Source organism: Oncorhynchus masou, chromosome 6, assembly GCF_036934945.1.
Source record: "Oncorhynchus masou masou isolate Uvic2021 chromosome 6, UVic_Omas_1.1, whole genome shotgun sequence".
In the NCBI taxonomy this organism is placed as follows: domain Eukaryota; kingdom Metazoa; phylum Chordata; class Actinopteri; order Salmoniformes; family Salmonidae; genus Oncorhynchus; species Oncorhynchus masou.
Window position 1 is genome coordinate 66,331,873 of NC_088217.1, and position 25,074 is coordinate 66,356,946.

The 25,074-nt window shown below is 45.3% G+C and overlaps 2 protein-coding genes across 2 annotated transcripts; both read left to right on the forward strand.

The window, feature by feature from the left end:
• adamts1 (ADAM metallopeptidase with thrombospondin type 1 motif, 1) lies at positions 1-7,704 on the forward strand. The gene is made up of 8 exons (XM_064969402.1): positions 1-1,250; positions 2,412-2,755; positions 3,004-3,136; positions 3,288-3,745; positions 4,225-4,411; positions 4,709-4,887; positions 5,184-5,359; positions 5,617-7,704. The coding sequence occupies exons 1-8, from the start codon at positions 626-628 to the stop codon at positions 6,353-6,355; spliced, it is 2,841 nt and encodes a 946-aa protein (XP_064825474.1). The 5' UTR covers positions 1-625; the 3' UTR covers positions 6,356-7,704.
• Positions 7,705-9,974: 2,270 nt separating this feature from the next.
• cyyr1 (cysteine/tyrosine-rich 1) lies at positions 9,975-21,932 on the forward strand. The gene is made up of 4 exons (XM_064967287.1): positions 9,975-10,389; positions 13,006-13,105; positions 16,247-16,407; positions 21,570-21,932. Exons 1-4 carry the CDS (start codon positions 10,308-10,310, stop codon positions 21,701-21,703), a joined length of 477 nt encoding a protein of 158 aa, XP_064823359.1. The 5' UTR covers positions 9,975-10,307; the 3' UTR covers positions 21,704-21,932.
• The last annotated feature ends 3,142 nt before the right edge of the window (positions 21,933-25,074 follow it).

The following is a 25,074-nucleotide window of genomic DNA, read 5'->3' on the forward strand; positions in this document are numbered from 1 at the left end:
AGGAGTGAGGGCTGTAGTCCCGCCTACAAGCAGAGCAGGGGAAAAAAAAATGTTCTGGGCCAAACGCGTCCCACTCCACATTGATTGATTATTATGGCACGTCTCTATGTCTGCGTTTTGTTGCGCACGAGATTTCGTCTCTAAAAGATCAAAGGGGCTTCAGGAAGGGGTGGTCCTGGGTAGGGGGATATATAGGGAGCCGGGGTCTGTCCGTCTTTAAGGAAAAATCAGAGCAGAAACTAGACGGCACAGTAGAAAAAAACCTGCGCCCGAAGTCACATAGAAACTCAAACAGCTGTTGAGTATTCAAGAGAGGGCTGAAAGAAACACCAACGTCCCGAAGAGTTGGAATTTATCTACTGCTGAGCTTTTTTCGACCAAGAATATAAAACTCGAGCTTGAAGCAACAAGACATGAAGTCTGAGCTGTAGACTATTTTGAATGGGTTTTGCACTGGATTTGTTTCCGTTTTAGATTTCTTTACACTTACACAATTTCTGGAGGTGTTTTAGTTCTTGGACTGATATTTTTTAGTAATTAGTGGAGTCTTTTACGGATTTTACTTGCTTCTGCCAGACACTTCAATATCATTTTATCTTTCAGTTTGAAGGGTTTGACACGGAATATGATGAGGTTCGTTTGCGTCTCGTTCTGTTTGATTACCGCTCTGTGCGTGAGCGCGGCGCACGGCACATGGGAGGAAAGTACTGTTGTACCGGTCAGACTCGACCCGGTTCGGCCGGAGAGGGAAGCCGAGCAGGGCCGGACCCTTTCGGTAGAGGAGCGAGAGAAGGAGTCGGAGATGCGGGTCTACCGCTTGGACGTATTTGGCAAACGGGTGGTCTTGGAGCTAGAGCCGGACCAGACCTTCCTGGCACCTGGGTTTGTGTTCCATGTGGTGGGGAGCCCGGAGTTGCAGGCGCAGCGGGAATCTGACAGCAGCACAGCCGAGACTCAGTGCTTCTTCTCGGGCACGGTGAACGGGGAGGAGGACTCCGCAGCTGCGCTCAACCTGTGCCATGGGCTGCGGGGCGGCTTCTACCTCCAAGGTGAAGAGTACTTCATCTATCCCAATAATTCGACTGATGCACAGCCTATTGACGGGGACCTCCACCTCATTCGCCGGAGAAGTCAGGCATCTTTTGCAGAGGAGAGCAGCTCAAAGTGTGGGGTCAACGAGGACGAGGACAGGTTGCCAGAGAATCAGGAGACAAAAGTAGATCATGGAACCACTAACTCAGACCACCCAGGTATGCATGAACACTTATAAAACCTTTGACTTGGGTCCATTTAGGAATATGCTGACTTTAAATCATATTCATAGGCCTACATCTTTTAGTAAGAAAAAAAACATAAGCCAAGCTGTTGCAGATAGTCACTTAGTTGTGTTGTGTGTCTACATCATGTATGGCAAACGAAAAGGACTCTGGCCGAATTCCTGTACCAGCCGTGTCCTGGGGCTTCAATTTCTGGAACGGGCAGAGTTTAACCTTTAGGATTTGTCTATCCAAACTACCTCATCTTCTGTCTTGGAGTGATGCGTAAAATACCACTTTTACGCAAACATCTGAGCCTCTAATAATTACACACAGCGAAGGCTATATATTTAAATGTTGAGGTAAGGGTGGATAAGTCGATACTTTGACCGGTGCACAGCTAGGGTTAACGGGGAATGGGCTCAGCTTTGACAGTATACGCAGGCAAGGGGAGAAGGGGGAGGGTAAGGCTCGGAGGAAGTGAGCGGGGAGTGACCGAGGGAGGGAGGTACGGGCCGGGCACGGGGGCTGGTGGAAACTAGTCTCGCCGCTTCCTGGTACTGCACGTTGCAGGTCAGCACTGTCAGACATTTTCCCCGATTTTTTTTCTCCCCTCTCACATATAATTTCCGCCCAGTGAAGGTACATTTGGGAATGTAGTCCTAACGAAGAGACGCCCATACAGAGAAAACAATTTCACGTGAAATTTCACAGAGGAACTCATGTAAAAACGTGTTTTTGGAACACTAAAACATGTAATAATCACATGTGAAATGCATGTGGTTTTTCAGTAAGGGGCTGCTGAGTCACCCAATGAGAGCCGCTGGAGCTGCTCCAGACGCACCTGGAGAGGTCGATCTGCTCAGTGCTCAGGCGCTCTTCATCTGCCCTAGAAAATACAACTTTGTAGTTTACAATCCATGATGGCCTGTAGTATCACTTGTTACAACTCAAATAAAATCACTTGTGACCACTCAGATATTTGCCATAAGCAATTTGACATTTCATCTTCAAGTCTCACATCAGACTGTTTACAGACTAACAGTTCATCAATTTAAACCAGAGAAACCAGGCTCTCACAAGAGAACTGTCTTAAATGTCTGACTCTAGGCCAGTTTGTCTCACCTCTCTCGATTCTTCTCTCTTTCCATCCAGCCCACCACCGGCGGTCCAAGCGCTTCGTGTCCACGCCCCGCTTCGTGGAGATCATGATCGTGGCCGATCAGTCCATGGCCGAGTTCCACGGTGCCGGACTCAAGCCCTACCTGCTCACCCTCATGGCGGTGGCATCGCGCCTCTACCGCCACCCCACCATCCACAACTCCATCAGCCTAGCCGTGGTCAAGCTCTTGGTGGTCTACGAGGAGGAGAGCGGCCCCCAGGTGTCGTCTAACGCTGCCCTGACTCTCCGCAACTTCTGCCAGTGGCAGCGGCAGCACAACCCGCCCAGCGACCGCCACCCAGAGCACTACGACACGGCCGTGCTCTTCACCCGAACGGTATGTTGCTTTTGTGTTTTAACACTGTTTTCACAATGTTTTTACACCCATGCTTACTGTGGTAACAAGCAACACCTTCACAACTACTTGGTTGCTTTCCAAATGGCACCCATTTCGCTATATAGCTCACTACTTTTGATTTGAAACAGGGTTCTGCTTTATGGTATGGGTTCTGTGTCTGTGTGTATGTGTATGTGGGAAAGCAGTGAGTTTTACAGATGTGTTTTGTCCCTTCTCACCCCCTATAGGACCTGTGCGGCGCCCACTCCTGTGACACGCTAGGCATGGCGGATGTGGGCACGGTGTGCGACCCGGAGAGGAGCTGCTCCATCATCGAGGACGACGGGCTGCAGGCGGCATTCACCGTGGCACACGAACTCGGTAAGATGATACCCTGATGCCAAGCTGACACATATGCACCACACATTCACATCTCTGTCACTAGCCACACGCAGTACACATCTCGTCTCTCAATCCCAAACCAACCCCTTGTCTCCCCTCTCTCCATTCCTCTCTCTCTTTTGTGGCTTAGGCCACGTGTTCAACATGCCCCACGATGATTCCAAGCAGTGTGCCAGCGTCAACGGTGACCATTGGGGCTCGCACATGATGGCATCCACCCTGTCCAACCTGGACCAACTCCAGCCCTGGTCGCCTTGCTCCGCCCTCATGGTCACCTCCTTCATGGACAACGGACACGGCCAGTGCCTATTGGACAAGCCCCACAAGTCCCAGCCTCTGCCTGCCACGCTACCCGGAACCGTGTACGACGCTGACCGCCAATGTCGCCTGACTTTCGGGGAGGAGTCACAGCACTGTCCCGACCTGAGTACCACTTGTGTGGCACTCTGGTGCACAGTGACCACAACCAACGGACTGCTGGTCTGTCAGACCAAGAACTTCCCGTGGGCGGATGGGACGCAGTGTGGCCATGACAGCTTCTGCCTGGCGGGACATTGTCTGAGCAAGACGGAGGCCGCTCGTCACCAGGTGGGTGTTAACACTGTTATAACATGGCCCTATGACAAAGTCTTAAAGTCAATGGGAGTGATGGAACTGGTCCATTGGGGGGAAAGGAAGTATAATGCAGCTTTGGGATTGGCTAGTTTGAGCTACATTGGATTAGGTACAATGTTATGTCTTTTGTTTTAGATATCAGGCTAGCTATAGGAGTGTTGAAATGTTATAGGACACTCAAACTCAAATCTGGACCATGAAGCCAGTTCCACTGCCTTATTATCAGAGACCGATTTTGACCAAGGACGCCAGGTGTGTGCAATTAATTATGAGGTAGAACAGAAAATCAGCAGGCTCCGGACTTCATAGGGTAAGAGTTGAGTACCCCTTCTAGGGGCTAAAGTGTGTGTAACTATTAGCTTTTTAGCTATAGGACTACCTATAGGACTATTGAAGTGTTATATGGGCTAGTGTGTGACTATGAATGTCGATGATGTCGTCTCCTGATGCAGACTCCAGTCAACGGTGCCTGGGGAGTATGGGGACCATGGGGAGACTGTTCCCGTACCTGCGACGGAGGGGTGCAGTACTCCTTCAGGGACTGTGATAACCCTCTGCCCAAAAACGGGGGCAAGTACTGCGAGGGCAAGAGGATCCAATATCGCTCCTGTAACACAGAAATCTGCCCTGGTAGCAATGGTAAGAGCCTCTACTAGCCAAACTTATGACATACTTAGTTAATGCTTATTACATAGCTGATACACTAATTACTCTCATTACCCATACATATTCATATATTTATGGTTTGAAATTATACAACCTTATTTAGACACATAGGCCACTGACTTGCATATTGTACCCATACTTATACTTTCGACACGTTCGAGAATAGCCATATTTGAATTTCACGGCCTACTGTAAAGTGAACATAAGCCTCAAGCTAATCTGACAGTGAATATCACGCCTCTCTCTCTCTTCATCCCTCTTTCTCTGTAGGTGTGTCGTTCCGCGAGGAGCAGTGTCTGGCACACAACGATATTTCGTCACAGGTCTCATTCGGTTCAGGAGAGGGCGTGGAGTGGGTTCCCAAATATGCCGGCGTCTCACCCAAAGACCGCTGCAAGCTGGTGTGCCGGGCCAAGGGCACAGGCTACTTCTTCATTCTGAAACCCAAGGTAAGTGAGGTCACACCACAGATACTTTTGCAAAAATGTAGACAAACACTGTCTATGCTAGCTAGACTAGCTAACACGGCCTAGGCTAACTAGGCTAATACTGTCTTGGCTAACACTGTCTTTAGGCTAACTAGGCTAAGCTAATGCTGTCTAGGCAAACTAGCCTAACACTTCTAGACTAACTAGGCTAACACTGTCGCTAGGCTAAGTAGACTAACACTGTTTCTAGGCTAACTAGACTAAGCTAATGCTGTCTGGGCTAACTAGGCTAACATTTGTTTCTCTGCAACCGTCAGGTGGCTGACGGTACTCCCTGCAGCCCGGATTCCACCTCAGTGTGTGTGCAGGGTCAGTGTGTGAAGGCGGGCTGTGACCGAATCATCGGCTCCAGCCGTCGCTTCGACAAGTGCGGCGTGTGCGGAGGCAACGGCTCAACCTGCAAGAAAGTGTCGGGTGCCCTGGAGCGTGCCAGGTGAGAACAATGACCTATGACCTCAAAACAGCCATCTTTGACTGGAAATTACTGTTTTCTAGTTGAACCCATTTACTAACTTTAACTACAGTCTGTAGAATCCTATTTTTCTATTTATCTCTATCACTCTAAACCTCTTAGCCCTGCCATCTCTTTTTAACCCAGTCTCTTACTCTTACAATTAACTTAACTCTTATACTTATGCATAACTTTTTATCATTGGCTATGTTTGACCCTTGTGTTTTTCTGCCCCTCAGGCCTGGTTACCAGAACGTCGTGACCATCCCCGCTGGCGCCACTCACCTGGACGTGAAGCAACGTGCCCCCGGTGGTGGTCGCCATGACAACAGCTACCTGGCAGTGTTGCGCCAGGACGGCACCTACCTCTTGAACGGCGACTACAAGCTGATGACTCTCGAAACAGACATCGCCCTCAAGGGGGCGTTGCTACGATACAGCGGTAGCTCCGCCTCCCTAGAGCGTCTACGCAGCTTCTCGCCCCTCCCCGAGGCCCTGACCATCCAGGTATTGTCTGTAGGCGACTCGCCCCGTCCCCGTGTCAAATACAGCTACTTTGCCCCGAGGCCCGCTTTGGCGTCACCTAGTGGTGGAACGGTGGCACGCCGCCAGTCCATCAATGCCATCCGGGAGCTGGGGGACGCTGAGTGGACCCTGCGGGAGTGGGGCCCATGCTCGCAGAGCTGTGGGGGCGGTACTCAACAGAGGGAGGTGCTGTGTCTGGATCCCCAGGGGCGGCCATCGCGGGAGTGCCCGGAGGAGCTGCGCCCGTTGGCTTCACGCACCTGCGCCACACAACCCTGTCCTTCATGGTTCCTGGGGGAGTGGTCGGCGTGCTCCAAGAGCTGTGGCCGTGGGTTCCGCAAGCGCCCGCTACGCTGCGTGGGACACAACGGGCGTACGCTCGCCCACGAGAGCTGCGACCCCAAAGACAGGCCTCGACCTCTGCTGGACTTGTGCAACCAGAGCACCTGCTAAGACTGTCGGGACTCACCTCATTATTACGTCCCTGAAGAACAGCTCATGAAAGAAAGAAAGAAAGAAAGAAAGAAAGAAAGAAAGAAAGAAAGAAAGAAAGAAAGAAAGAAAGAAAGAAAGAAAGAAAGAATGAAAAGGACAACCATATCATCATGAACTTTGCGCCTGATAATACATTGACCAATCATGAGAATGTTTACATCCCAAGCAGAGTGCTTTCGGGGGTGTTTTCGGGGTCCAATGGGTCCAATGTGGCCGACTGATTGACTGACACTGCAGAGCCAACAACCTCTCTCTCAACTCCCTCCAGCTACTTTGAGGGTAGACTTTAGTATTGTTTGGGTCTGCTCCGTGCCACTGCCACCCCTAGAACACCACACAGACTTGGTGCAGCTGCCCACTGGGCTGGCATGGGGGCACAATGCAGGCACACTGGGACCTTCTCCCTCCCTCTACACCCATGTCAGTGGAGCTGAGATGGAGGAAGAGTTTGTGGACACTTCTCTTTCGAAAAAGCATGCTGCTTTAGGTGCCAATGACATGCTTGTGTTTGTGTGTGTGTGTATGTGTGTGTGTGTGTGTGTGTGTGTGTGTGTGTGTGTGTGTGTGTGTGTGTGTGTGTGTGTGTGCGTGTGCGTGTGTGCGTGCGTGCGTGTGTGGGCTGTCTGTCCTAGCTGGACTGGACAGACATCTTGGGGGGACTATATATGCCAGATGTATCACTGTACAGAATTGGCTACCTTGGGGTGAGGATGTATGTATATGTATTAGAAACAAATGAATGGTCTCACTGCCACACATTCCACTCCCTGTATCGGTTGGAGGCCCTCCCTGTTTCAAAGCAACCAAACTAACTCAATTACAGTTCATTTCAATCAACTTCGGGTCATTCCTGAACAAGTTGGTATGTGCTGCTAACATTCCAGTAGAATCACCCAATAGACTCGTTCCAATAGACGTATTATTCAAAATGCATCCCGGACTGAACAAAACCAATTTCAAAGCCATATCACTCGGCCCCGCCCCAGACCAAAGAGGTGTGTGAGCAAGCGAACGCGTGTGTGTGTGGCTTCTCTCCTGCTACTACTTCATAAGTAAGTCTCTCCTGCCTTCCGAGAAGGTTTTTTTTTTTTTTGATGATGATGATGATGATGATGACGTTTTGTACAGAATATCCAAACATAATTTATTTTTGTTAAATATAATCTTGTTGCTTTTTTATTATTATTGTTGTATTTTTTATTTGTTATTATATTGAAATAACAGAAGGATGTAGAGTATATAGAGTATTTATACAGTATTATATATATGGTCTTAGGTTTATGAATAAAGTATCACGTGGGCCTATACACTGTTGTCACGAGTGTGGTGTGTCTTGGTATTCTTACGCATCCCTACACACATACAGCTCAATAGATTCGACTCTATACATACACCTCAATCTATTCCACTCTATGCGCGTGCACACACACACACTCACACACGCACAAACATACTCACAAACATGGCCCTCCTCAGCAAATATATGGTGGGATTTGTGTAATAAACATAATCCCCTTATATACTCATATGTCTGATCATGTCTCCCTTATGGACAATGTGTAATAAACATATTTTCCACTGGGTGGCAGTGTTTCAGTGGCCCCTCCGGACTTCCTCTGGGTCTCAGGATAGGAATGCTGATCTCAAATCAGTACCCCCTGTCCATGTAATCTTATTCATTATGATCTCAGCACTCCTATACAGGCTCTGATGTATTATCAGTTTAGCCTTTTAGTCAATAATGAATTAATAGATAACATAGACAGCAGGAACCTGATCCTAGATCAGTACACTTATGCTGAGAAGCTTTATGAATACGGCCCCTGATGTAGGATTTGCAAAATAAATTGTCCATAATGAATAAGATTATATAGACAGCAGAGACCAGATCCTAGATCAGCACTCCTACTTTGAGACGTTTTGTGATTGCGGGCCAAGACTCAAAGGAAGTCATTACGCTGTAATTATGGGAGAAGAAGACTCCAACATCACTGTCATATGGGTAAACACCATAATGGTCTCATTTAAAATGGCACCCTATTCCCTATGTAGTGCACTACTTTTGACTGACCAGGGCCCACATGGCTCCGGTCAATAATAGTGCACTGTAAAGGGAAGAGGGTACCATTTGGGACGCAACTAATGTGGCAGCAGATTCTGTAAACAACAGGTTTACAGAACAGAAAAAGAATGTCCTGAATCTGTATTCCCTCTAAGTTTAGCTTATGTTGACTATAAGAAAAAAAGAGCCAAAGAAGGGAAAGGAACAGAGGAGCCCAAACCGTTAAAGCTCAATGCTAACTTGTCCACATTACAGTGATAAATGTTTCAACCCCTGAAAAGACAGACTTGCAATTTATCTAAAGAGCATTTCAAATCTACCACCACAGATTCTCTGTATAGGACTAGATATATTCAATGTTGTGCTTGTCCCATAAGCGCTGTGGAGTTGCCACTAAGGTAGCCTACCACATTTGTTTTGCTGTTGTTGCCAATGGAAAATGCTTCTTTCCTTGGGAACGGGGACTTTATAGAATACAATTACACTATTGTTGGTACTTATGTTAAGTTTTCCCATCTCTGCCTGCCTGTGCAAGACAAAAGGCAAAAACTCCCACCAACAACACCCAATTAATTAACTGCCTAAAACCCCTGACATCTGTGAGCAATTATGAATGGGTGGCATTTCTGTAAAAGGTCACGGTTCCTTATGAAATGAAATATGATCCAACAGAATAGTAACGTGGGAGTTGAAGATTGCACTTCCTGCAATAAAGCTGTCATAAGACTGACACGATGCCACTCAGAGGTGTAGGGTGAAGTTGCCCCTAGTCTACGGTCGTGGGTCAGTTTAGCATTTCCCCCACTAACGGTTAAGGTTATGATTGGGGATGGGGAAGCTGATCCTAGATCTGCACCTAGAGGAAACTTCAACTAGAACTCATGCATTACATTTTTAGAATTAATCTATCTATATATCCAAGCTCCTCTTTCATGCGTCATGGCAAAGCCAAACCTGCGATTCACGCTTATTCCGTCTTTATTAGCATTGGAATATATATTCATAATAAAGAGATACTGGACTGTTCTCGCCGAAAACAATTAGTATTTTATGATTGATTTAAAGATTGTGTTTGAGGGGGGAGGGGGGAGTCATTCAATCCTACACGTTTGAGAAACCCATTTAGCCTACATTTTACAAGATGAAGAAGTTTAGTTCTAAATTATATCAAACAAACTCCGTGCTCCTTGAACATTTAAAATAGAGGTTCATGGATGTTTTGTAGAGAGGGGATGGGTGGACATGTTGAGGGGGGCAGAGTGGATATTGTTTGGTTTCTGACTAGGGTCGTTGGTAAACATTGTTTTTTTTTAAGTATATTTCCTCTCAAAATGATCATGTACACGACATAGACCTATATATATCTTTTTTTCATTTTCAAAGTGGTCGTGATGGTGGGGGCGGCGGCGTCTTTTATGCCGGAGAGATGCGAATGTTATTGAGGTACTTCCATCCCTTTCCACACCCAGTCAACAGAGTCATTTGAGAAAATAGCTTGATGCGGGGGAGGGGAAGCGCTAGGACCCACTCCAGGGGAAAAGGGGAACAGAAGAAAACAGCGAGGAAAGAGTGAAGGAAACACTATCAGGGATACGAACACATGGAAGAAGAAACGAATGAGACTTTTCATTCTTATTTGAGCAATTTTATGACTGGAGCAAAGATCCATTCATGTGCGTTCATGGCTCTCTTCGATTGTACTTTTTAGAGAACTCCGTTTAATTGCGCATATCAGCGAGGTTTCGGTGAGCGACTATGTCCCATAGTCTTTTTAGGCGCATATCGATGGAAAACGCGGACGTCGTCGTTTGGGAATAACTGTGAGCAACATTTAGAACAAGTAGGCCTATGCTATCAGTCGATATGGGAAGAACAGAAGCAGCGGGGTGGAAATTCCTACGGGACTCTCTCCTACTTTGTCTTTTTACCGGTAAGAGTTCGTTCATTTGTCCCTGGTTCTCTAGGATGCTTTATCGTCTTTAACGTGCGCAAATGTTTTATTCTCAGCAAAAGTGTTCCTTTAACAACGGTTTACTTTTTTTGATTAGGCTAATTGTGAATGTGAACTCCTCAACCCAATGCATGGATGGTTTGACAACGTAAACGAACGGTAGCTATATCGCAAAAATAAGTGCTTTAAAGTAGCCGGTCACTAACTTAGACATACTACAGTTAATTTACTCAATGGTAAAAGAGTCCCTGGGTAAATTAAACTACTGTAGTTTACTGTACGTGTCGCCACTTCTACAATGAAAAAAGGCTCAATTGAGTTTTAATCTCGCAAATGTAACCCAACAATTCGCATAAAACTTTACATCAAATACATAGAAGAAAAAAGAGTGTGCGAGCTTGTGTGCGTGTTGCTCGGCGCTCGTCGCAGAACTATACTGTCATTGTCCCCAGCGTAAAAAGCAACAGGACGTGGAGGTTTTTATTTATTTAACCTTTATTTTACTAGGCAAGTCAGTTAAGAACAAATTCTTATTTTCAATGACGGCCTAGGAACAGTGCGGTAACTGCCTGTTCAGGTTAACTGCCATATCAGCACGGGGTTTCGAACTTGCAACCTTACTACTATTACTAGTCCAATGCTCTAACCACTAGGCTACCATGCCGTCCCGTCCCTTGAGGTAAGGAGCTAGACCTCAAGGGACCACCCATATAGACTCCCATCGTTGGATGACATGCACATTAAAGTAGTTACACTCCACACTTCACAGGGAGAAATATGTTTGCAGCCCGAATGGCGCCATATTCCCTACACAGTGCACTACTTTTGACCAGAGCCCCATGGTCAAGGCTGCTATTATAGGACCACACAGCCTTTTCAGGGTTGGAAAATACAATCTGCCATCAGTTTGGAGGGATGTGTTGAAAATACACCAGCTTTTGAACAAAGTAAGAAGATGGAAATCCTTGAACACACACACAAACACACACCAGTCATTTGTGGCAGTATGCTCGAAGGTTGAGAAACAGCAGGGCTGTGTCTGGGTTAAATTATCTGGGGGTTGAGGAGGGCAAACACCTAGATATAGGACACACGTCCTTTAGACAGACCGCGTGGGTTCAACTACTCTATAAATAATAATCAAATACAAAATCACAACGAGTGTTTCCAAACAGACTGTGTGTGTTCAACTACTCTATAAATAATAATCAAATACAAAACCACAAGGAGTGTTTCCAAATGTCCTTTATTTCAAGTGCTTTCTCATTTTGAGGCCACTCTCCCAAAGCCATCCCTTTCATTTCAAGTTGTCACGTATCCATGTGTCTCCACTGAAGGACTCTCACCACCAGAGGCCGGATTCACAAAACATTACTTACGAAAAAAACGTAAGAGATTTCTTCTTAAGAAGGTTTTGTGAATCCAGCCCCAGCTCTCCAGAGCCTCAGAGTGCCTGTAACCTTCAGTGCTTCATCTTTGTCGTGCTCACATACACACACAAGTTTACACATTTTTAGATTACGTTTAAGTCATTTAGCAGATGCTCTTATCCAGAGCAACTTACAATGAGTGCATTTATCTTAAGATACTGTAGCTAGGAGAGACAACACATCACAATCGTGTCAGGTACAGTTTCCCTCAACAAAGTATCAGAAAAGTCAGTTCAAGTGAGAAAAGAGGAGTGCCTTTTTTTACACACACACACACACACACACACACACACACACACACACACACACACACACACACACACACACACACACACACACACACACACACACACCCCACCCAACCAAGGCTAACAGGGTATACAAAGGGAAAATCTTTGGTGAGAGAGGTAACGGCAGGTTCAGACTAGTGCAGAGAGAGAAAGAACACAGAGGTGAAGTTAGTGAATAGTGTAGTTGACTAAAAGTATACACTTTCACATAAAAAAAATATATTTTCTGAAATTCCTTGGATGATCTCCATTCACATAGCCCTGTTGTCACACAACTCATCTTATTGTTATCACCCTTTTTGTTGTGTTGTGTGCTTATCGGTTTATGTTTTGCTCCCACTCTACAGGATGAACACCTTTTAAGGCTTAATAAGGCTTAATAAACCCTCTATAAGGACTATATATTTACACTTATCAAATACCTTAGTTCTTGTTTTTTGAGTTTAAGTGCAATTACTCTAGTGGAAAAAAAACTCTTAAGTTAAAGCCTTGATCTTAGTTACATTTCCATGTTTAGAAAAGGCTCAATTAAGCAAAAGACAAAGTTTAAAGTGTATCTACCGATGCTACTCTCCATTATGTTTTGAACCTTTTGTAATATGAAACAGCATTGTGATTTTGCCCTTTAAAGGGTTTTGGAAAATCTTGATTCCAAAGAGCACACTCTACCTTTCTCTCAGCATATTAGATGCAGGGTGTGTGTGAGTGTGTGCATGTGTCCGTAGTAGAGGTAGGTGTGAGTGTGTGTGTGTGTGTGTGTGTGTGTGTGTGTGTGTGTGTGTGTGTGTGTGTGTGTGTGTGTGTGTGTGTGTGTGTGTGTGTGTGTGTGTGTGTGTGTGTGCGTCTCCATATAATGTATTGCATCTCTCCTGCAGGTCACAGTGAGGCCCAGTGTGATGGCTGTGTGGAGTACTGCTGTGAAGGCTCTCCCCCTTTCTGCTGCTCCTACTACGCCTTTATGGGAGATGTCCTCTCGTAAGTATACACACATATGCTCACACACAATGTGACCTTCTATACATATGCACATACTCAGTCACCCTCAGTCGATAAACACACACTCACCAACTACACACACACACACACAATCACTTCTCCTCCACTTCACCACCTGCCCTTTCCACATGCAGTGTATGGCCCCTCTGAGAGATTTGACCTTCGTCATTTGGCTCAAGACAGCTGGCCTCTCGCTTTCTCAGTCCTCCTCACCAGTCCACCTATGGAGTATAACACATGCTACCTGCTACAGTCCACCAATGAAGAGGATAATGGTATTAAAGTGTTGTGTAAGCATGGAACATTAATTAATGCCACAGTTCAAATTCACAATTTTCACACCATAAAGTTGATGCTAAATAAGTGGGGGATTCACAAAAAAAGTGCTATTGAATAGGCCCATTGAATGTGGACTCATTTTATCTAGCCATATAATGTAGCTCTTTCAAGGCCATGGTTGTCATAAGGTGATGGGGGGGAATAATGGTTCCTTGTCTCAAGAGAGATATCTCATCTCATTCTACAGCTTCTCCACAGCCTTTTAAACGGATTTTTGACCACATACATACATACACAAAAGCACACGCACGTGTACACACATACACACACACACACACACAGGTCTGAGTCATATAATCAGATGTTTGAGCAGATCTCCATGGTTGCACCACAGACATGTTTGGTCATTCATCTTAAGATAGCTAGGTGAGACAACAACATATCACAATCTTACTGCACCGCTGCTTGGACTCCACCTGGCGATCTGTTCACTGTTTGCCCTAGCCTGTCTCCCCCTGTCTGGTCTCCCCCTGTCTGGTACCACCCCCACCCCCCCTCTCCCGAGCTTTTGCTCGCCTCCAGCACACATGCACTGTTGGGGCGAGTGACTCTGAATTTACAATGGCTAGCCCCAGGTCATTATATATATATTTTTTTCTTGTGCATTTTGCTATGCCGTGCCTTGATTGTATTACAGTTGATGATATCTGGAAATGTGCATGTACACCCTGGCCCATCTACTGTTGCGAGCCCCAATTCTGACTTGGGCTCTGATATCTGCTTCACTGAATTCTGCTCCCGTAAAAACCTGGGTTTTCTGCACGTTAACACTAGAAGCTTATTACCTAAAATGGATAAATTGGAAGTGTGGGTTCACAGCTCCAATCCAGATGTGTTGGTCATTACTGAGACATGGTTAAGGAAGAGTGTTTTGAATACTGATGTTAACCTTTCTGGTTATAACCTTTAAAGGCAAGACAGATCTTCCAAAGGTGGGGGAGAGGCAATCTTTACCAAGGATCACCTTCAGTGCTGTCCCCAAACAATTTGATTTGCTGGTTTTAAGTATTAAACTTTCAAATAGCTCTTTGTTGACTGTTGCTGGGTGATATCGTCCTCCATCAGCACCAGCCTGTACCCTACCTGCCCTAAGCTCTCTCCTGGCCCCTTACACCAAATCTGTATTTGTCCTGCTAGGTGACCTAAACTGGGACATGCTTAAACCACCTGACCAAGTCCTAAAGCCATGGGACTACCTAAATCTTTCTCAGATTATTACCAATCCCACAAGGTATGACTCCAAACACCCAGAAAAGGCTACAGTTCTCTCTGTAACAGTTCTCGCTCTGTGGGTCTAACCCAAAGAAGTTCTGGAAAACAGTTAAAGACCTGGAGAATAAACCCTCCTCCTCACAGCTGCCCGTGTCCCTTAAAGTTGATGGTGGGGTTGTTACTAACAAGAAGCACATGGCTGAGCTCTTTAATCACCACTTCATTAAGTCAGGATTCCTATTTGACTCAGCTATATCTTCTTGCCCATCCAACGTTTCCTCATCTCCCACCCCTTCTAATGCGACTATCCCCGATGCTTCTCCCTCTTTTTCCCCTGCCCCGCTACAAAGTTTCTCCTTGCAGGCAGTCACTGAGTCCGAGGTGCTAGAAGAGCTCCTGAAACTTGACCCCCAAAAAACATCTGGGTCAGATGGTTTAGACCCTTTCTTCTTTAAGGTTGCTGCCCCTATCATCGCCAAGCCTATCTCCGACCTTTTTAAACTGTCTCTACTTTCTGGGGAGATTCCCATTGCTCGGAAGGCAGCCACGGTTCGTACTTTATTTAAAGGGGGAGATCAAGCTGATCCTAACTGTTATAGGTCTATTTCTATTTTGCCCTGTTTATCAACAGTGCTGGAAATACTTGTCAATAATCAACTGACTGGCTTTCTTGATGTCTATAGTATTCTCTCTGGTATGCAATATTATACCTGCTCAGGTTATGGATGTGTCACTGCAACCTTAAAGGTCCCCAATGATGTCACCATTGCCCTTGACTCTAAGCAATGTTGTGCTGCTATTTTTATTGACTTGGCCAAAGCTTTTGATACAGTAGACCATTCTATTCTTGTGGGCCGGCTAAGGTATAAGGTGTCTCTGAGGGGTCTTTGGCTTGGTTTGCTAACTACTTCTCTCAAAGAGTGAGGTGTATAAAGTCAGAAAATCTGCTGTCTCAGCCACTGCCTGTCACCAAGGGAGTACCCCAAGGCTCATTCCTAGGCCCCACGCTCTTCTCAATTTACATCAACAGCATAGCTCAGGCAGCATAGCTCAGAGTCTTATACTCAGTTGGCCCCTCCCCGAATTTTGCTTTCTTAGTGTCCAACAAGCTTTCTCTACATTAACCCTGTTCTGAACACCTCCAAAACGAAGGTCATGTGGTTTTGTAAGAAGAATGCCCCTCTCCCCACAGGTATGATTACTACCTCTGAGGGTTTAGAGCTTGAGGTATTTTTTGTAAAAAAAAAAAATATCCCAGCAGGAGGTCTTTTGCCCTTTTAGTTAAATAAAGGTTAAATAAACTTTAAAAGGCACCTTTTCCCTCAACAAAGTAGTTTTCAACAAAATAGCCTTTTTGTGGGAGGCGGTGTCTGTGGGATTTATTTAAGATACTCTTTAAAGAGGTAGGGAGGTGAATTGAAATTCCATGCAGAATTGATTTGTGAGAAGATTCATTGGATGAGATGACTTACCAGCAGCCACGAACTAGAATGAAAAGGTGAGCATTCAGTCGAAGTGACAAACGTGTTTGTGTGTGTGCATGCATGTGTGTATGTGTGCGCTTTCTAGGGGCACGGCGATCTCGGGCATCGTGTTTGGTGTGGTGTTTCTGATGGGAGCGCTGGCGGCCTTCTTCCTGTGTGTGTGCATGTGTGTGAAGAATGGGCGAGGGGCCCAGGTGGACGTGTTCAACACCTCCTACATCAACACTGTGTCCCAGGGCTACCCAGGTAAGACTGATCTAGGATCAGGTCCCCTCTGTCCATATAATCTTATTCATTATGATCTAAAATGATAAACTGATCCTAGGTCATCTTTCAGGGTCCATATAGTTTAAAGTTTTTTATTAGTCAAATGCACAAGTACAGTGAAAAGCTTAAAGGTCCGATGCAGCCATTTTTATCTCAATATCAAATCATTTCCAGGTAACAACTAAGTTCCTTACTGTGATTGTTTTCCATTCAAATGGCAAAAGGGAAACAAAATGAGCTTCTTACCAAAGAGCAATTTCTTAAGCAAGAATTTTGCTAGGACTGTCTGGATTGGTCTGAGTGGGGAGAGGAAAACTGAAAAAGATCTGTTATTGTCAGAGAGATTTGGAACTCTTTTTTATTAGTCTTTTAACTACACTGAACAAAAATATAAACACAACATGTAAAGTGTTGGTCCCATGTTTCTTGAGCTGAAATAAAAGATCTCAGAAATGTTACTCTAAATGAGCATTTTCAAATTTTCACAGTATTATTCCATATACACTGCTCAAAAAAATAAAGGGAACACTAAAATAACACATCCTAGATCTGAATGAATGAAATATTCTTATTGAATACTTTTACTTTTTTAATTTCATAGTTGAATGTGCTGACAACAAAATCACACAAAGATTATCAATGGAAATCAAATTTATCAACCCATGGAGGTCTGGATTTGGAGTCACACTCAAAATTAAAGTGGAAAACCACACTACAGGCTAATCCAACTTTGATGTAATGTCCTTAAACTGCTGACACACTCCAGCCACATGAGGTCTAGCATTGTCTTGCATTAGGAGGAACCCAGGGCCAACCGCACCAGCATATGGTCTCACAAGGGGTCTGAGGATCTCATCTCGGTACCTAATGGCAGTCAGGCTACCTCTGGCGAGCACATGGAGGGCTGTGCGGCCCCCCAAAGAAATGCCACCCCACACCATGACTGACCCACCGCCAAACCGGTCATGCTGGTGGATGTTGCAGGCAGCAGAACGTTCTCCACGGCGTCTCCTGACTCTGTCACGTCTGTCACATGTGCTCAGTGTGAACCTGCTTTCATCTGTGAAGAACACAAGGCGCCAGTGGCGAATTTGCCAATCTTGGTGTTCTCTGGCAAATGCCAAACATCCTGCACGGTGTTGGGCTGTAAACACAACCCCCACCTGTGGACGTCGGGCCCTCATACCACCCTCATGGAGTCTGTTTCTGACCGTTTGAGCAGACACATGCACACTTGTGGCCTGCTGGAGGTCATTTTGCAGGGCTCTGGCAGTGCTCCTCCTTGCACAAAGGCTGAGCTAGCGGTCCTGCTGCTGGGTTGTTGCCCTCCCACTGCCTCCTCCACGTCTCCTGATGTACTGGCCTGTCTCCTGGTAGCGCCTCCATGCTCTGGACACTACGCTGACAGACACCGCAAACCTTCTTGCCACAGCTCGCATTGATGTGCCATCCTGGATGAGCTGCACTACCCGAGTCACTTGTGTGGGTTGTAGACTCCGTCTCATGCTACCACTAGAGTGAAAGCACCGCCAGCATTCAAAAGTGACCAAAACATCAGCCAGGAAGCATAGGAACTGAGAAGTGGTCTGTTGTCACCACCTGCAGAACCACTCCTTTATTGGGGGTGTCTTGCTAATTGCCTATAATTTCCACCTGTTATCTATTCCATTTGCACAACATCATGTGAAATTTATTGTCAATCAGTGTTGCTTCCTAAGTGAACAGTTTGATTTCACAGAAGTGTGATTGACTTGGAGTTAAATTGTGTTGTTTAACTTCTTGAAACTCCCCATCCCGGATCCGGGATCGTGACTAAAGCCTCAGGCTCATTAGCATAACGCAACGTTAACGATTTCTGAAAATCGCAAATAAAATTAAAATAATGCGTTTGCTCTCAAGCTTAGCCTTTTCTTAACAACACTGTCATCTCAGATTTTCAAAATATGCTTTTGAACCATAGAAATTGACTAATTTGTGTAAGAGTATGCAAAGCTAGCATAGCATTTTGTGTAGCATGTAGCACGCAACATTTTCACAAAAGCCAGATAACCAAATAAATAAAATCATTAACTTTGAAGAGCTTCGGATGTTTTCAATGAGGAGACTCTCAGTTACATAGCAAATGTGCAGTTTTTCAAAAAAATATTATTTGTGTAGGACAAATCGCTCCGTTTTGTTCACGTTTGGCTATGAAAAAACCCTGTATACAGTTATAGCCTGAAGCTCATTAGACTCTCAGTTACACACCAAATGCGCAGTGTTTCCTGAAAGCGTCTGTGTGTAGGAGAAATCGTTCCGTTTTCTACATTGCGCCTGGCTACTGAAACGAACCGAAAATGCAGTCACCTACAACGTAAAACTTTTTCCGGATTAACTACATAATATCGACCGAAACATGGCAAACGTTGTTTGGAATCAGTCCTCAAGGTGTTTTTTCACATATCTCTTCATTGACATGCAGTTCGTGGAAGCTTGCTTTACTCTCTGTATTGTTTGGAAAAATACTGGCAGGTGACTTTTGCGCACCAATTTCGGCGCAGGACACCGGGCGGACACGTGGTAAATGTGGTCTCTTATGGTCAATCTTCCAATGATCTGCCTACAAATACGTCACAATGCTGCAGACACCTTGGGGAAACGACAGAAAGGGCAGACTCATTCCTCTTGCGTTCACAGCCATATAAGGAGATCATGACAAACAGAGCCTCAAAAATCCTTGTCATTTCCTGGATGCCATCTCATCTTGGTTTTGCCTGAAGCTCACGTTAAAGGGCACGCACAGAGAAGATCTTTGTATTTCTGGACACGTCAGAGTGTTTTCTTTCGAACAGTAGCAATTATATGCATAGTCGAGCATCTTTTTGTGACAAAATATCTTGTTTAAAACGGGAACGTTTTTCATCCAAAAATGAAATTGCGCCCCTAGAGTTCCAACAGGTTAAGTGTTCCCTTTATTTTTTGAGCAGTGTATATAAAACACAATAAAATCACATTTTTGACTGCACTGGTCCTTTAACCCCTTACACTTGTAAATATTGGCTGATATGGATAGGGACAAATTTATATATATATTTTTTAAGAATAACTATACATAGCATATGTATGAGCATGGTAGCAATTGAAAGAGAACACTTTGGAGATTATGGGGAATTTATCAGACCAAAGGTGAGGACAAAACCGTTCACCTTACACGAGACTGATTCCAAACATTACACTGTTGATTTTATGTGCATCTTACATTTACTTTACTTTCCATTGAAATGACGTGGAAACATCAGTGTGTGTCCCGTCGTCATCTAAGTTATAAAATACGATCTTACGGTGTCAGGCTTTCAAAAGGCACAGACAAATAGTAATTTTGATGCACATAGAAGGGAGTCATTAGTGCATTCAGGTGCATGTTTAAATAACACTAAAAATAGAACATTGTACATCAAATGCCTGTTTGCTTAAGACTGATGCCATGCAAGCGCTTGGATGCGCGTACACATGCATACACACACTTGCATTGAAACGAACACGCCTGCACACACACGGGGACACACACATACACAGATGCAAATAGTGCCACACATGCACACAAATGCATACAGTTGGCCTTGCTGTCGTGATTTTTGTTGTCTTTGATGTCTTTTGTTTTTGCGTTGCTGTTTTCTGTTGTTGTTTTCCTTTGTTTTTGTATATTTTCTCTTTTGTTCTATTTTGTTGGTTGTTGGCGCATTGGGTCTGTCGGTGGTGGTTTTGGTTGGGTTGGAGGGGGATGGTGACGGGTGGAGAGCGGGGGGAGGTTTTTCGAGGGGGACTTGTGCTGGGTTTCTTGGATGGTTGAGGGGAAGCTCTCGAGGGGAACTGTGGGGGGGGGGGGGATCTTGGAAGGTTGGAGGCCTGGCGTTTGGGAGCTTGGATCGGTGGCCGAGAGGTCGCTGGTTCGGGTCCCCGATTTGAATGGGGGACCCGAACCAGCGATCTGAATGCCAAGAGAGTTCAAAGCGTCATCAAAGCAAAGAGTGGCTACTTTGAACAATCTAAAATCTAAAATATCTCTTGATTTATTTAACACTGTTTTGGTTACTACATGATTCCATATGTGTTATTTCATAGTTTTGATGCCTTCACTATTATTATTCTTCAATGTAGAAAATAGTAAAAATAAAGAAAAACCCTTGAATGAGTAGATGTGTCCACCAAACTTTTGACTGGTACTCTACAGCCAGTGCATATAGCCCTTGGTGGGGGTGGGCAGCTATTCTCTATCTGTATTGAAGTCCCATTGCTTGGAAGTCCCATAAGCTGCCTCAGAGCCTGTTGGTACGAGACCTGATACTCTGGTACCGCCTGCCGGACAGAAGAAGAGAGAACAGGGGTGGCTGGAGTCTTTGGTATTTTTTAGACCTTCCTCAGACACTGCTTGGTGTGTATGTCCTAATCTTATTCATTATGGTCTAAAAGGGCAAACTGATCCTAGCTCAGCACTCCTACTCTGAGACGCTTTATGAATACAGGCCGTAACAACTGCTCCTCACTAACTTGCTGAACAGAAAATTACCCGGCCACCAATTTACCCATTTCCCTGCAGTGCAATGATTCCACCAATAGAGGACATTGCTCCTCCACCAATGATCAACACATACTGAAGTCTAGAACGTTTCTACCAGTGGAAGCTGCTGAGGGGAGAACGGCTCCTAACAATGGCTGGAATGGAGACAATGGAATGGTATCGAACATGTGGTTTCCATTGGTTGATACCATTCCATTGACTCCAGTGGAGTCTGGTGGGAGGAGCTATAGGAGGACGTACTCATTGTAATAGCTTGAATGGAATCAATGGAACGTGGTTTCCATATGTTCATTTTGTGTTTTTATATGTGTTTGATATGAGCCTGTCCTCCTATAGCTGCTCCCAACAGCCTCCTCTGATTGACTCCATTCCAGCCATTACTATGAGCTGTCATCTCAGCAATCTCCACTGGTTTCTACAGCCCCAGCAAAACAGATACAATGACATAGCAGGGTCTGTTGTACTTGTATGTTGTATGTGTGTAGTATGTGTGTATTGGCAATCTTTATTTATCCATCAACTACTGATAACAAACATGCACTTTTCTCTCTCTGTGTCTGTCTGTCTCTCTCTCTTTCTCCAGGACCCCCACCTCCCTACACCTATGACTATGAGATGTACCCTTCGGCCATGCGCCCCCCTCCCTACACCCCCACCCCACCTAGGACAGACAGCTACTCCCCTCCCCCTCCGTATCCGGGCTGTAATCGTAAATGACTTGAAGACAAAATGGAGAGTCCTGACCAGGCTACTTGCCTTTCTGAAGGAGCACATCATGGATTAAGCTTATGCAGTGTATTAGCAGGGAAAGATGAGACTGTACGCATATCCTTTCGAACCTCTGGGTCACTTAAAATAACTGCATGTGGACTGGACCACTTTGACCTTTTCTTGTGGGTGTGACTGGGTCAATTAAACTGATTGGTGTTTTGTGTGTGTGGGGGGGGGGGGGGGTGAAAACCTCTGATTCACTTAAAATGACTGGGTGGACTGATCCACTTTTGAACATTTGATGTGAGGGTGGGGGTCAATCCAACTGATCAGCTTGTCGGGGGTGAAAACCACTAGTAGTATTTGACTCATATTCTATGTCAATGAATATGAGTGAGGGGACAAAGTACCTAACTTTATTTGAAGATGTGGATCTTTGTTGTACCATTTCTCTGGTAGACATGTCTGTTAGCTGGCTTTCCTTTAGGCCAGTGCTCTTCCCTATCTTATTTCAACAAGGCAAAGGAGAGAAAACTGTAGCCTAGTCCTAGATATGTTTGTGCTCTATTGCCAATTCCTCTATGTGGCAATGACCTGAGGACATGGCGAGACAGCACAAACAAATCTGGGACCAGTCAAGGAAAACTGTGTAAAACTATGAATTGTACCGTAGAAACAGGATGGTAAACATACGGCTCCTTGGTGAAGTTTCCCCTAGGTACAGATCTAGTATCAGCTTCCCCTTCTCCCAATCCCAACCTTAACTATTAGTGGAGATACTACAAAACTGACCCAAGATCTAACATCTAAATCAAACTTTATTTGTCACATGCGCTGAATACAACAGGTATAGACCTTACTGTGAAATGCTTACTTACTGGGCTGTACGCACGACCCTCTGTAGCGCCTTACGGTCAGATGCCGAGCAGCTGCCAAAGCAGGCGTTGATGCAACCGGTCTGGATCCTCTTGGTGGTGCAGCTGTATACATTTTTGAGGATCTGAGGACCATTGCCAAATCTTTTCAGTGTCCTGAGGGGGAAAAGGTGTTGTTCGTGCCCTCTTCACAACTGTCTTGGTGTGTTTGGACCATGATAATTCGTTGGTGATGTGGACACCAAGGAACTTGAAACTCTCGACCCGCTTCACTACAGCCCGTCGATGTTAATGGGGGCCTGTTCCACCCGCTTTTCCCTGTAGTCCACGATCAGCTCCTTTCTTGCTGACATTGAGGGAGAGGTTATTGTCCTGGCACCGCCAGGTCTCCTATAGGCTGTCTCATCATTGTCGGTAATCAGGCATACACTGTTGTGTCATCGGCAAACTTAATTATGTGTTGGAGTCGTGTTTGGCCACTCAGTCATGGGTGAACAGGGAGTATGGGAGGGGATTAAATACACACCCCTGAGGGGCCCCAGTGTTGAGAATCAGCGTGGCAGACGTGTTGTTGCCTACCCTTACTACCTGGGGGCGGCCCATCAGGAAGTCCAGGATCCAGTTGCAGAGGGAGGTGTTTAGTCCCAGGGTCCTTAGCTTAGTGATGAGTTTTGTGGGCACTATGGTATTGAACGCTGAGCTGTAATCAATGAACAGCATTCTCACATAGGTGTTCCTTTTGTCTAGGTGGGAAAGGGCAGTGTGGACTGTGATTGAGATTGCGTCATCTCTGAATCTTTTGGGGCGGTATGTGAATTGGAGTGGGTCTAGGGTATCCGGGATGATGCTGTTGATGTGAGCCATGACCAGCATTTCAAGGCCACTTCATGGCTAACGACATGAATGCTACAGGCGGCAATCATTTAGGCAGGTTACCTTCGTTTCTTTGGGCACAGGGATTATAGTGGTCTGCTTGAAACATGTAGGTATTACAGACTCGGTCAGAGAGAGGTTGAAAATGTTAGTGAAGACACTTGCCAGTTGGTCCGTGCATGCTTTGCGTACACGTCCTGGTAATCTGTCTGGCCCCGGCGACTTTGTGAATGTTGGCCTGTTTAAAGGTCTTGCTCACATCGGCTACCGAGAGCATTATCACACAGTCGTCCAGAACAGCTGGTTCTCTCATGCATGCTTCAGTGTTGCTTGCCTCAAAGCGAGCATAAACAGCATTTAGCTCATCTGGTAGGCTCGTGTCACTGGGCAGCTCGTGGCTAGGTTTAGCTCGATGCAGATGTTGCTTGTAATCCATGACTTCTGGTTGGGATATGTACATATGGTCACAGTGGTGACGACGTCATTGATGCACTTACAGTGCCTTGCGAAAGTATTCGGCCCCCTTGAACTTTGCGACCTTTTGCCACATTTCAGGCTTCAAACATAAAGATATAAAACTGTATTTTTTTGTGAAGAATCAACAACAAGTGGGACACAATCATGAAGTGGAACGACATTTATTGGATATTTCAAACTTTTTTAACAAATCAAAAACTGAAAAATTGGGCGTGCAAAATTATTCAGCCCCTTTACTTTCAGTGCAGCAAACTTTCTCCAGAAGTTCAGTGAGGATCTCTGAATGATCCAATGTTGACCTAAATGACAAATGATGATAAATACAATCCACCTGTGTGTAACCAAGTCTCCGTATAAATGCACCTGCACTGTGATAGTCTCAGAGGTTCGTTAAAAGCGCAGAGAGCATCATGAAGAACAAGGAACACACCAGGCAGGTCCGAGATACTATTGTGAAGAAGTTTAAAGCCGGATTTGGATACAAAAAAGATTTCCCAAGCTTTAAACATCCCAAGGAGCACTGTGCAAGCTATAATATGGAAATGGAAGGAGTATCAGACCACTGCAAATCTACCAAGACCTGGCCGTCCCTCTAAACTTTCAGCTCATACAAGGAGAAGACTGATCAGAGATGCAGCCAAGAGGCCCATGATCACTCTGGATGAACTGCAGAGATCTACAGCTGAGGTGGGAGACTCTGTCCATAGGACAACAATCAGTCGTATATTGCACAAATCTGGCCTTTATGGAAGAGTGGCAAGAAGAAAGCCATTTCTTAAAGATATCCATAAAAAGTGTAGTTTAAAGTTTGCCACAAGCCACCTGGGAGACACACCAAACATGTGGAAGAAGGTGCTCTGGTCAGATGAAACCAAAATTGAACTTTTTGGCAACAATGCAAACGTTATGTTTGGCGTAAAAGCAACATGGTTCATCACCCTGACCACACCATCCCCACTGTCAAACATGGTGGTGGCAGCATCATGGTTTGGGCCTGCTTTTCTTCAGCAGGGACAGGGAAGATGGTTAAAATTGATGGGAAGATGGATGGAGCCAAATACAGGACCATTCTGGAAGAAAACCTGATGGAGTCTGCAAAAGACCTGAGACTGGGACGGAGATTTGTCTTCCAACAAGACAATGATCCAAAAC

Coding starts and splice junctions, on each gene's coding strand:
- adamts1 (XM_064969402.1), top strand. CDS start 626: ATGATGAGGTTCGTTTGCGTCTCGTTCTGTTTGATTACCGCTCTGTGC. Junction 4,412..4,708: donor AATCTGCCCTGGTAGCAATG/GTAAGAGCCTCT, acceptor CTTTCTCTGTAG/GTGTGTCGTTCCGCGAGGAG. Junction 4,888..5,183: donor TCTTCATTCTGAAACCCAAG/GTAAGTGAGGTC, acceptor TGCAACCGTCAG/GTGGCTGACGGTACTCCCTG.
- cyyr1 (XM_064967287.1), top strand. CDS start 10,308: ATGCTATCAGTCGATATGGGAAGAACAGAAGCAGCGGGGTGGAAATTC. Junction 10,390..13,005: donor CCTACTTTGTCTTTTTACCG/GTAAGAGTTCGT, acceptor TCTCTCCTGCAG/GTCACAGTGAGGCCCAGTGT. Junction 13,106..16,246: donor TTTATGGGAGATGTCCTCTC/GTAAGTATACAC, acceptor TGCGCTTTCTAG/GGGCACGGCGATCTCGGGCA.